General features: G+C 45.2%; 1 protein-coding gene across 2 annotated transcripts in view; it reads right to left on the bottom strand.

Annotated features, from left to right (window-relative positions):
* Positions 1–7114: 7114 nt before the first annotated feature.
* Positions 7115–13567, bottom strand: part of SERINC5 (serine incorporator 5) — a 97263-nt gene continuing 90810 nt past the window's right edge. For both annotated transcript variants that reach the window (XM_080804707.1, XM_080804708.1), the window contains 4 exons: positions 13043–13109; positions 10047–10086; positions 9289–9433; positions 7115–7564 (listed from right to left, as the gene is read on the bottom strand). In XM_080804707.1, the coding sequence (XP_080660833.1) occupies positions 7417–7564; positions 9289–9433; positions 10047–10086; positions 13043–13109 (400 nt within the window). In that variant the 3' untranslated portion in view covers positions 7115–7416. The remainder of the gene's footprint in view (positions 7565–9288; positions 9434–10046; positions 10087–13042; positions 13110–13567) is intronic.

Genomic DNA, 13567 nt, shown 5'->3' with positions numbered 1-13567 from the left:
ACAGGTAGGCAGAGAGGCAGGCAGAGAGAGAGGAGGGAGCAGGCCCCCCGCCGAGCAGAGGCCGATGTGGGGCTCGATCCCAGGACCCTGGGATCATGACCTGAGCCGAAGGCAGAGGCTTCAACCCACTGAGCCACCCAGGTGCCCCATAAAATCTTAAAAAACAAAACAAAACAAAACCTTGAATCACCTCCTTGGTTCCAGACTGCAGCCACTCTATGGCTGTATTTTCAGTTCTAAGCCCAAATTTCCAGAGAGGTACTGCTATGAAGAGATGAGCATATGGGTACCTTTTCTGGCTGTGCATGCTTGTGGGCATGTTCTGACAGAGACCCTCTCCTCTCCTTGACCAAACTTCAGTCAGGTTCCTCTGGGCTCTCTTCTTGACTAGGCCTGAGCTATCCGTGTCCATCCTGTACTTGCCAGGCCCGCACAGCCCAGTCTTAGCAAGAAACCCCCCGTCCCAACCCTTGACATTGGCTCATGTTCTTCATCCCTCACCGCTCCCACAACTTTCTAAAAGATTTTTTTTATTTAACAGAGAGAGCACAAGCTGGGAGAGAGGGAGAGGGAGAAGCAGACTCCCCACTGAGCAGGAAGCCCGACGCAGGGCTCCGCCCCTCACCTTTGAGGTATAAATCCTTGGTATGCCTTTAACAAGAGTCTGGTTAGGTCAGTTTAGCAAGAATCCTTCCATTTGGTGAGGTGGAGCTTAGCATAAGCAACTCCATTTGGGGCCTGTTGTCTTGTTTTTAACAGTCGGATCTCTGCCCTGTTGTAGAATTCCAAGGACAACAGTCCCGAATAAAATCTTCCTTACTGTTTTAACAAGTGTCAGAATAATTTTCTTCTTTGACAGTTCACACACACCCAGGGCTTGGGTTGCACTACGATAGTTTTCTAAACGATTTTTCATTTAACAATGCATTTGAACACATATTTCCAACAGCACTATTTTATTAGCTGCTTATCATTTCTCAGATGCCACAAGTAAAATGTGACCTCAGGGTCATGATAAAGCCCTCTCAGCTAAGACCTCAGAAAGATTTGAGGGAGTGATTCTCAGATCCTCCTGGCTAGACAAAAAGGCTTCTGCAAGAACAGGAGTACTGTCACACAGCACTGACCTGCAGCCAAAAGGAAGAATCTATCTAGAAAAGATCGGTGGAGATGGCTTTGATCTGACCTTTTGAATCTCACTAAGATTCCCAGAGAACACGATGTTTCTAAGAGAAATGAGCCAAAGCACCACAGCTTACACTGAGACAGAATCATTCAAACTAAAGCCACTGACTCCCAGTCATTATGAGCTGAAAGCAGGCTGAGCAAATTATTGAGCTGCAAATCAGGCCTTACGGAAAAAGGAAGGAGGTTCCAGAAAGTGGTGCTAAGAATGAAGTCACCGTCCACTTGTAGACCACACTCCCAGGGGTGGTTGCTTGGGTGTGGTCCTGTGGGTGCAGAGACTTGGGACCTGAGAAAAGTTACCTCCTTCTTCTGATCTTAAGATCTATGTCAACAGGGACAAGGTAACTAGAATAGACAATCCCTTTCAAAACAGGGTGTAAATACCAGTGAAATCTGAATGAGGTCATTTACTTGATACTTTTGAGTGCTTCTGAATGAGGTCATTTAGTTGATACTTTTGAGTGCTTCTGATAAACCAAATAAGATGAGAACAAATGGATTCAGCAACATGGAGGTTACCAAAGGCCCAAAAAAGCAGCTTCCGGTAAAAGGTGTGTGCGAGGCCCTGTTGCAACGGGTTCAGTTCAAGAGCGAATAGAAGAAATGATGGCAATGACAGAAGTAGAGACTTTGGATATTCCTGAATTCTCACACAAAAAACAGACTACTTAGCACAACGAAACACACACGGGCAATATTTGCAGCAAAAAATGGTGCACCCCAAAGTACAAGTGAGCCAGAAACCTGCACAGGATCATCATCAAGGTGGGAAGACGCAAAGAGAGGTAAATGAAGCAAATGACAAATTCACAGAGACAGAAAATAGAACAGCAGTGCGAAGTCAGGCGCTGGTGGGAAGCTGCCGTTTAATGGGTACAGGGCTTCTGCTTTGCAAGATGAGAAGAGTTCTGGAGATTGGTTGCACAACAGTGCAGGTGTCCTTAACACTATGGACCACACACTTTGAAATGGTTAAGGTGGTCTCTGTTATATTATGTGATATGTATAAGATAAATACTCAGGAAACTAATCTCACATTTAAAAAAGGACTAGAAGAATCAAGATTAAATTTATGGGATGCCTGGGTGGCTCAGTCGGTTAAGCATCTGCCTTCAGCTCAGGTCATGATTTGGGGTCCTGGGATCGAGTCCTGTGTCAGGTCCCCTGCTCAGTGGGGAGCCTGCTTCTCCTTCTGCCTGCTGCTCCCCCTGCTTGTGCTCGCTCTCTGACAAATAAATAAAATCTTTTGAAAAAAAGACTAAATTTCACACAAAGGCATTTTAATAAAAATAGCAATACTATGCCAGCTACTGAAGAAAATTTTAAGAACCTACATGAATGAAAAATAACCCTAGATCAGAAGACTTAATGTTGTTATAATGTCAACTCTCTCCAAATTAGTCTAATGACACAATGCCATCCCCTTCAAGCCTAAATTTTCAAGGAAAATATAAAAGGCCTAGAAAAGCCAAATCTTGAAAAAGAAGACCCATGTTGGAACACTTCTACTACCTTCCTTATAGACTCACTCTAATTCTCGTATTTAAGAGAGCGTGGTATTAGCCTAAGAATAGGAAGAAGGAAGCAGTCCACAAAAGCTGTGGGGTGAGGGGGAGTGAAGGAAACAAAAAAGTTGGGTTTTCATGTTTATATTTTCATTATTAAGAATGAGAAAAGATTCTATGAGCTTGAGAGAAAGATGATTAACACCTGAAGGCAACATCTTCGGAAAATACCACCTGGAGGACTTCTAATTACAAAAAAACCCCAAAAATCAAAACAACAGCAACGTAGTTTTCCATTTTAATTTTTATTAAAGTACAGAGTTAACAAGTTCTGAGTTTTCTACATAGGAAAAGACTGGTCAACTTCAGACACTTCATAGAAAAATTAGCATTCAAAAAACAAATATAAACCCACAGTTGCCTTTGTGACTCGAGGGAAGAAAATAACTTTTAAAAAAGTTACCAAAACTCTAACCATATCCAAGGCTATTATAAATTTCAAACAGTAAATTTATCACACATACTACATTTCAAATTCTAAATAGAGCAAAACATAAACCCATAATTCGGCTACAACTAGTTGTTTTGGAAAAGTTTTAAAAAATTAACAATGTTACAATTATAAAACTTTCGTAGAATTTTTTTTTGCAAAAGTAAAAAAAGAACTTAAATCTTTAATATAGGAAACCAAAACAATCCTCTTAAATTTCTTATAAATAACTCTCAAGACATATATTACACATCTGTTGCAAACTTTCTTTACCTGAGAGAACTTCCCAGGACCCTTCACCCAGAGGATTACCTTAAAGAGTTCTTCATCATTTTACTCACATAAATATGACTAAACTCCTAAAGAAGCAGATTTGGACATATGTGGTTTTAATCTATCCTTACCCAATTAAGTTTTTCTGAAGGAATTTTGTTTAATAACAAACAAAAAACCCTCTTTGGTAAAAGCCAAATATTTCCCCCTTTCAAAATGAATGCCTCTGCAAGTGATTTACTGAGGAAGAAAATTTTTAAAAGGTAAAGATCTTTAGAATGACCAGCGTTAGTTGGAAAGATCTATGTAAACAGCTCTCTAGCTCTGTAGCGTAGGTCCAACATGAGAGAGCCCATCTCTGCCTGAAATGCAACACTGAGATGAATGTGTCTGAGGCTTTACAAGCATTGTAAAGATGGCAGGAAACATGGTGACCTTAAGAACAAAGCAGAGGGAGTTAGTCCTATTAGGAGAGTATCCTACAGAGAATTCCATGAGCTGAGTGACTCCTGCACTGTCCCTGATTAAGGAGGACCCAGCGTTCTCTCTGGACAGGCAGGGTCGAAGCCCAAGGTCACACCCTTCTTCATTATAGGTTAAAACTGCTTTCACTTCCAAGAGGAGTACAACACAAATGTACACTGAAATGAAATGCTATTTAGAAAGGCAGTCAAAGGAGAAAAAAAGCCCAGGCGGCTTGAACAAAGGCTCTGGAATTCCCTTTGCAGGGTAACGTGAAGCACCAATGGTGATAAACTTCTGGCTAAAATTAAATAAGTACATAATCTTAAATAGGCAGAGGGGGACAATACGGGGGTGAGGGTGGGGATTAGCACGACATGAAGGTCACCCGAATGAAGGATCCTCTGAGGAACTGGAAATTTTTTAAAAAATGAGGTGTGGGGGCCCAACTGCTGGCCATTCCTAATGGGCACCAGAACTCCAAATCTCCGTAACCCCACCGTCCAACAGCCCACATGCACACAGTCCTTCAACTCCACGAAAGAGCCCCAAACACCTCTGGGGAACAATTCTTTCAAGCTATTTCTCAAGAAACTGAGAGGATAAAAGCAAAACCTGCTAACCAGTATTACAAAAACTCAACCCAGTAAGGACCGAGTCGGGTTTCGAAAAGCTTTTGACAGAAAAGTCTCCAGCCTTCACTCAGATTCCCAGAAGAATCCCTTCCCCCACCTAGTGTTTTTACTCATGAAAACGAGAGGGGAAAATATTTCCATATCTAAGGAATAGCACAAAAGAAACATATACATAGTTTTTTAAAAAAATTTCTCTCGCATCACTAAAGGAGTCTGACCAGCAGCTACTGGGAATGTACTTTTTAAAATCATGTACATAAAGGTGGAGGAAGCAAAATTATTTTAAAAAGAGATCAGTGAACTTATCCAATGAACAGCATTACAGCAACTCAAAGCAATTGACACAATTTTTCCAGTTTCTCAAATCACAATAGCACGAGAATGTAGGTTCTTTACACCCACAAACATTAACTCATCACCTGAGTACTGTTTATAACAATTAATAATCATTAAAGTCAACTTATTTATATGCCCTCAGTCCTTCAAGTATATTCACATCTCTCCCATCATTCAGATAAACTTGCTTCGATTCTGTTGAGGATAACTCTGTCTCTTGCATCAGACTACACTTCAAGAACTTTGGGCCACAAACCAAGTCTGAAACAGCTGGCAAACATGGTTTGGCTGGGCCAGCTAAAGAAGGAAGCTCTGAGGGCCCTGCCACTGGCAACGAATGTCCTTTTCTTTCTGTTTCCCTAAGCTTCTTTCTGCAGGGGAAGCCTGCCAACAAAGGCCAGCCAAGGTACAGGAGCCTTGTCAGCTGGACCGTGACCTGCCCTGAGGCCAGTTCTCAAGTCACATAGTTGGCTGCCCAAAGCAGCTAGACTCCGGCAGGAAGAAAACACAATGAAACTAGCATCCCAGCTTTTGATGGGACTCTTCTCGCGGTCTTTCCTAAAGCCACTCTCAGCTTACTGCCCTGTGTCACCGCGACAGCCACTGCCACAGTTCCTGCCGGGGGCTCCCACACACAGCCCAGTGCCTCAACCTGTCCCCGACCCACAGAGCTCCCAGGCCGATGGGCTTAACAGGGGCTGCGCGTGACGGCTTTCCATTCTGTGACGCCAGAGGACCTTTCAACTGCCAAGCTCGAAGAGCTTCTGGCCTAAAATAAGAAATTGGATAAAGTTTGCAAAACGAGGCTCTCACCCATACATGAGCGCCTTTCAAAATGGAATCTCAAACATGAGCAATAAGGCAAGATTCTAGAAGAATTCGTCCACTGAAGTTGTCTCCCGCTTGTGTTCCTGGGAGGAGGGCAAAGGAGCAGAAATGAAGAATCTAATTCCCCACACCAGCATTTTGGCACACTGAGACCTGATTCTGCCCAACTTGGCAGGATACACAAAGGACAGGCCAAGTATCTCTATTCTCAGACCCTCTGTGCCAGAGAGCTCGAGAGGACCCTCTCCACCCTGCACAGGGCACTCACAGGAGCCTCCACACCTCATCTCCACTGGGGTCCCTGACGGATTTTCCGCTGAGAAAACTCTTCCCTAACTGAGAACAGACATCAACACTGAACATGAGTATCTTCTTGGGCAGCTGCCTAAAGTAAAATCCCTTACGAGGATTACTTTGTAAGTTTGTATTTTTGGAAATCTCCGTGGATGTTGCTTATGGCTTAATTAAATACCCACCTCCCCACCACCCATCCCCCAACCTCCTACCCCCCATCGTTTCTTTTAAGTATATTTGGCCACTTCTACAACTTGTACAATAGGCCTTATCTGGTCAGCCCAGTTTGAGGTGCTGCCTGGAATCCTCACCTCAGCAAATTTACTCCAAAAACCACAGTGAATATTATCATTCACATTCCAGATCCAGGAAACAAGAGCTCTTTTGCTTTTACAACTTCAAAGACCTCAAGGTAAAAAAGAAACTGGCTGACTTTCACAAAAAAAGAGAGGCGCCATTGGCTTCGGTCAAGAAGCAACTTTTCAGGTAAGGTCCTAGAGTATTGTTAAAATTAATAGTAGAAACAAGTAAGAACGATAGCCTTCCACCGTTCAGGCAAAGAAAACAACATGGATATTGTTCTATAATCATGTGAATAACACCACAAACAGGAGTCATGATTATTGCCGGAACTCGGATCAGGAACGAATAGTACAGTGGGGGAACCACACGGTAGTGATGGCAAATTGTGCTTTTTCACATTATAGCAAAGACGGCGAGGCCAGACAGGATGTGGGACCTCTGGGAAGGGCAAGGGTAGAGAGTGAAGTTGTGATTCCCAGCACCACAGCCTCAAAGGGAAACGTCTGGGGGCCAGGAGGAAACAGCACAAGGGTGGAGTTCAAAGCAGGTGCTTCCTCTTGTACCCTATAAATACCAAGTAGCTGGGGGCAGCAGGACGAGTGCTGACTGCAGAGCCCGCTGCAGACGAGGGTCCCGGCTGAGGTGCGTGACAGGGGTCTGCATTCTGTCAGGGGCTGAGGGCTTGAGATTTTGGCAAGTTTTTCTATTCCAAGGATAAGAATGACAAGGGCAGATTTATCCCTGTCATGCCCCAAACTCTGTTTTGGTAAAAAAAAAAAAAAAACATACAGAAGGAAAATACTAGCCTGATTTCTATTCCAGTTTTTAGGGCTAAGACACACACAAAATATATTATCCCTCAGGATCAGCTTGGTTGAAAATTTCAGTTCTTTTGGAGTAAAATGGTTCTTTCTCTTGATTTTCTGAATTAGAAAGTCAATCAGGTGATTTATTTTTCCCCCCCCTCTGAAAGCCTTTTTCAGACTCACTCAAACCAGCCAGAGGATGCCAGCTTTTCACAAAGCACCAGTCAAGGCTCAGACCCCTGGGACACTTCTTCAAAGCACGTCACTTCCAACCTGCAGGCCGGCTCAGGTCCTCCTCACACGGAGAACTGCCGAGAGGGACAGCAGAGGGGAGCGACCAGGGTCGCCAGGTATAAGAGCACACACATCCAGCAAGAGGCCATCTTGACCCAGAAGATGGACCAGCTTCCGCTGAAGAAGGTTTCGATGTTGGCACTTTCATAGCTGTGGAAACAAGAGCCAACTGTTGTCAGAGCAAGAAGAGAACAGGCAGAGGGGAGGTCTCTTCCAGAAGGGGTCTCCCTGCTCCCATCCCCTCCAGTCTTTCTGTTGTTCTGTTTTATTTTGTTTTTTCCTAACAGCTCGATTCAGATACGACTCACACCATTTAAAGTGTACACCATTTCCCCACCTCCTCCCAGCCCCTGGCATTCACTGATCTACTTTATTTTCTATCTCTCTGGATTTGCCTATTTCGGATATTTCATATAAATGGAATCATGTGGCCTCTTGTGACTGGTTTTTAAGATTTATTCATGTTGTAGCATGGATCAATACTTGATTCCTTTTTATTGTTGAGTATTATTCTACTGTATGGAGATAACGTATTTTGTTTATCCATTCATCAGCTAATAGCCATTTGGGAGGTTTCTACTTTTTGCCTGTGATAAGTGATGCTACTATCAACCTTTGTGTAGAAGTTTCTGTGTGGCCACACTTCTTCTTCCTGTTGGGTATATACCTGGGATTCGAACAGCCAGATCCTACCATAACTGTGTTTAACATTTTGAGGAACTGCCAAAGTGTTTTCCAAAGTGGCTGCACCGTGTTTACGATCCTAGTAGGAGTTTTTGTACAAGGTTCTAATTTTTCCCATATTCTTGACAACTCTGTTATTTTCTGCCTTATTAATTATAGCTCCCTCCATCAAGCTTGCCATGCCAAAACTTGCCAGGAATTACCAAAGCATTAGATGCATTGGGGATGCATTAGAAGCTTCCTCCTCCTCTCTTCTTCCTAGGATATTCTGGAAAAAATCTCCCTGATGAAGCCTTCTGCTGGCCCCAGCATCCCCAAGCCCCACCTGGTATTCCTCATTCCTCTTCCTTTTTTTTCTCCCTAAGAGTCAGTGCCATCTGCCTACTGCATTTGGATCACAGGCTGTCTCCTCCACTAGATTATAAGCCAGCCATTTATAAAGGGGCAGCATGTAGGAACTGCTTGGATAGTTGCTGCATGAATGGGTAACATAAAGCACAATGAGCCTAAATGTCTATCCCATGCGTATTCTGAGTTATAACACAAAACTGGTTCAGTGAAAAATGATCCAAAAAGAATTAAAAAGAATTTCTATGTAGTGACAGGGAAAGTGAGATCCATCATGGATTACCAACTTTAAAAAACAAAACAAAGCAAAAAAAAAAAAAAAAGCTCAAGGGGAAACACATATAATTGTATCTATGTTTTAAAGATTGCACAGGCTTGGGGGCTTTGGAGAGACTCAGTTGTTAAAGGGCTGCCTTGGGCTCAGGTCACGATCCCTGGGTCCTGAGATCGACCCCATATCAGGCTCCCTGCTGGCCAGGAAGCCTGCTTTTCCCTCTCCCGCTCTCGCTGTCTCTCTGTCAAATAAATAAATAAAATCTTTTTTAAAAATTGCACAGGCTTGTAAATGCACAGAAAAGGAATGAAGGAATATGCGCTACCGTAGCGCGGGTTGTGGGGCATGAGCATCAGGAGTTCCCAGGATTAAAAGCATGTCTGCAGACTGTTGAGACCCCAGGACTGTTTCCGTGTAGGTGAGCACAGCAGGACTTGGAGAAGAGTTAACTGACTCCAGGAGATTGGATCTGGGACTCGGTGTGGCTCCCAGCACTTAAAGAACAGGACTTAACTTGATTGTCTAAAGACTATCCCTTCTTAAATGTCTAAGACAATGGGCCACTCACTTGAACCAGCTGGTGACGGTCATCATCACATAGAGGGAAGCCAAAAAGAACACAAAATGGAAATAGGAGTAGCTATACACGGTGCCTCTCTTCTCATCATAAATGACCCGCGGTCCCTCCTTCACGTTCTGCTGCTCTTCAGTCTCTGTGAGGCACAAAGCGAGCACAAGCTCATTGAGTGGACACACACACGCGTGCCGCCCCCGCAGAGCCACACTCACTCATTTCAACCCCAGGGGCTGGTGAGTAGAGAAAGATGGCAGAAGCCATGTGTAGCCTCAGGCAATTTCATCCACACCCTCCGTGCAGAACCCTCACCCACCCCCAGGACCGTTCTCCACAGGGCAAGTTTCCCAACCTCACATTCGTTTGAACAGAGCAGAAGAGAGCCCATATAAACTGAAAACCCACGCTCAGCTCAGAGGAAAGTGAAAGGGCATGCCAAATGTTTTCAAGCCCCAGGATGCTCCAGTCCAAGAAGGAAAGAAGTTAAAGCAGAGAAACTTTCAAAATTTTCATCCCTTTGAAAAATGTACTCTCTCCTCTAAGTCTCACTGTAGAATTTACCTTACATATGAGCCGGCCAGAATACCAACATGAATACACCCAGCGATCGATTGCTCAGAAAGAATGTGAAAAGTAGAGCAACAGTACACCAGCTCTGGAAGAAAACCTTCCTCTTACCATTCAAGTTATCTGGGTGTGAATCCCAAACACCTACAGACTAGAGCTGCACAGGAGGGAGGTTGTCTACTTACCCTCTCCATCGGGGCCGAAGCAAAAGCAACAGCGGGCTACCTGCAAGGGCAAAACCCAACAGCATCAGCCGTCAGGAAGGCACGAAGGGCCATCCCCGTGCTGTGCCAAGCCCTCCGTGCGAACCTGAGGCCAGGCTCGGAACTGCGCTCATAGACCCCTTTCAAAGGATCTAAGGATCTGTTCTTCCCAAGTGCTTCAGTGCTGGTGACAGGAAACAGACACGGAGATGAGCCACCCAGGTCCCCTTCAGCGGTGCTCACTTAGTGCTCACTCAGCTCCCTGGGAGTGCTGGGCACAGCCTCTAGACGGCAGCTCCCAGGCATTCCCTCAGCCACAGGGCCAGCCTTCTCCGGCAACCCACGCGTAACTGGCTGCTCGAGGCACGGAGGTAGAGGTGCAGCCACTGACCCTTGGCGACAGCTCTGATGGGTCATATCTGCTCTGGGGCACTGAAGGGGTCAACAGAGGCTTTGTCCCACCTCTGGGGCCTTTTAACTTCGCCCAATCTTGCCTCCTTCCCTTCCACCAATGCTGATCTCTAAGGGACACCCCGCACCTCAACTCTGCCTTGGCAGCTGCTTCTGGGAAAACTCAGCCTGAAACACAAGGTGAACAAGACTGGTCCCCCCCTTCACAGAGCTCATTCCTGGTGACGATTTGCTGTACTTGCTAGGTCTGGGAGACAGTGGAGCTGGCAGAATCAGAAACGGTCAAGCTAAGAGGTCTGAAAGCAGGAGGTTCACCTACATTGCCTATGAAATCAGGCTGCTCAACTACCCGTCTCTACAGAGGCAGAGGTGCTGGGGACCGGGTTGGATGGAGGGGATACTTTCCTTTGAAGAGTCTCTGACACCTTTTAAATTTTGTACCATGCTTCTGACCTAGTCAAAACAATAAACTAATAAAAAACTGGATTACGAAAAATTAATACATGATTTCAGAAAGACTCTGGTAACCAGAGTAAGAAACATTACACGTTGGGGCACCTGGGTGGCTCAGTTGGTTGGGTGTCTGCCTTCGGCTCAGGTCATGATCTTAGGGTCCTGGGATCAAGCCCTGCATTGGGCTCTCTGCTCAGCGGGGGAATCAGGATCCTTGCTTCTCCCTCTGCCCTTCCCCTGCTCGTGGTTTTTCTCTCTCTTTCTCAAATAAATAAAATCTTAAACAAACAAACAAAAAGGAGCATTCCACATAGCAAGACCAGCTGGGAAGTACTGGGTCCTTGGCACTTTCAGGCTGACAGTATTTGTACTGGAAAGAACAGAGAGCCAGGGACAAGGACATAGGAGCTGGAGCCTATATACCGCAAGGCCAAACCCCTGTTTCCCTACTACATCAGGGGCACTTCTAATAGAGGGAATGGACTTGACAGAATCTTGGATCAGGTGGCACAGTCTAAGATCCACTAATCACGCAGGGGTGGTATCCTGGGGTCCTAGTTCTTCTGAAACTTAATTTAGCCTAAGAAACTACTAACTCTCTCTTTCAAAGGTTTATCCTGTGAAACCTGATACAAGGAGAGCAAACCAACTTCCGTTTTACATGCTCTCCAGTTCAGAAGAAAACACTGGGACACTTTCCTTAGCAGAAGAAGGAAAACATCCTCTTCAGTCTAACTTGGAGACGTGCTGTTCTTTGGGCTTGCGCTCTACACAATAGGGATATTGAAGCCGCTGTGCACAACCCCAGCAGGTGGTCACCCGGCCATGGTGAGAACAAACGCGCCCCTTCTAGAGACCCTTCTCTTCTGTGTAGGAAGCAGTAACCTATTCAGACTCAGCAGAGCCTTCTCCTTTTTTAAGGGACAGAAAGAGCCGTTGAATGCTGCTGGCAGCCTGACAACCCTTCATAATATTCACTGTCTTCAGGTCAGGTGCAGGAAAGACCGTCCCCACAGCCCCAGCTGCAGAGAAGAGTGTCTGTATCTGGACACATACCAGGGCTCCTCCATCCAGGGAAAGCTCTGAGGACACGGCTAGGGGGCGTGGAGGGCTGGGGGTCAGGTGGGGTCTACAGCAGGGCTGGGAGTCAGCACTGAGCTCTTGGGCAGCAGAGTTCGGGAACATGGACTCTGGAACCAGAGTGCCCAGGTCACAATGCCAGCAAATCAGAAGCTTAAGTAACTTTTCTGTCTCTCCCTTCTGTTAAAACAGAGTTTATAAAGCCCTCACTGGGTTTTTACAGGGTTGAAATGCAATCACAAATACAGAGCTTAGAACAGCGTCTGGCACATAGCAAGTGCTGTGAAGTCTCAGCCATTATTGGAACCCTGTGTTCCTTCCATTCCTGGGGTCAGCCTTCTCCCGGCTGCCTCCACAGGATTAGCCCTTTTCTGACCTTGATGGATGTTCCAAGGGCCCCCGCAAAAGACTGTGGCACAAGTAAGGAAGTGACAGGCTTCCTGCTGACCAAAAGGCATCTACTGCTAAGCCCCCTGATTCTCTGGACCTCTACTGCTCCCAGGTCCTTACCCAGAAATATCCGTCTGACGGAACTGACGCAATTAGACAAGCTAACATGTAGACAATGCTCAGCAGTGTGGCAGGGAGGGATGCTCATTCCTTCCCTTCTGTGTTATACCTGTCTGTGGCCTTCATGCATAGCATGACCGTGAGGTTATGTGTAATAGCTGTTCTGGAGAAGAATGGACTAGAAGTTAACACACACACACACACACACACACACACACACACACACACTCCATTATGACAGGAGGAAAACGCAGAGAGCAGCCCAACAAAGCAACCCAGGCCTCGGATTGGAGAGGGGGAGCAAGGCCACACTAGAGGTTGATTCTGTTGGATGAAAATCAAAGATTCATTTTAATCCCATCGTCTCTACATTATTTTTTTCTGTACAAAAATTGTGTTCTTTCCTGAGGAGAAAAATGGGATCATGGAATGCAGATCAATAAAGACACAAACACACAGAAAGAGCCTTCCTGAAAAATGGGTCTTCTGAGATGAAGCAGGGCAAGGGAGGGAAATGAACTTACTTCCAATTCTGGAGCCGCGTATCGCCCCTGCAGAGCATCAGAACTTGACCTTGTCGTTGATGTCAAGCTAAGAAACAAACACACATATTATATCCCATCCGAGGAAGGGCAGAGCCCCCTGGCCAGTGCTCTCATGAGAGGCTCACGGTGTCCTCCAGCTCTGGCTCCTTAAAAAGAATTGTCTATTTCAATATTTCGCTTTACTCCAAAACTGACCGACCAATTCTACAGTTGTCTTTTTACACAGATTGCATTAGATCATTTTAAGCAAGAGAAGTTTGTCAATAAAGAGATAAGGTATCTTTTGGTCCTATTATCTTGATTTTCACCTCTCCTCCCTCAAATACCAAGCCAAAATGATTTTCTGATTTCTATTTTATCTTTCCACAACTTTTGATTAGTCTCACTTAGAAGGGATCAAAAACCAATGAAAGAACCCAGAGATGGCTTTAAAACCAAAAAGGCAAAGGCATGGAAAGTAAAGGTCACAGTTATTTACTATGATAATCAGCCTTTGGCAGAACA

The sequence above is a fragment of the Martes martes genome, assembly GCF_963455335.1.
Source record: "Martes martes genome assembly, chromosome: 5".
NCBI lineage: Eukaryota > Metazoa > Chordata > Mammalia > Carnivora > Mustelidae > Martes > Martes martes.
This window is presented reverse-complemented; position numbering and strand designations above follow the sequence as displayed.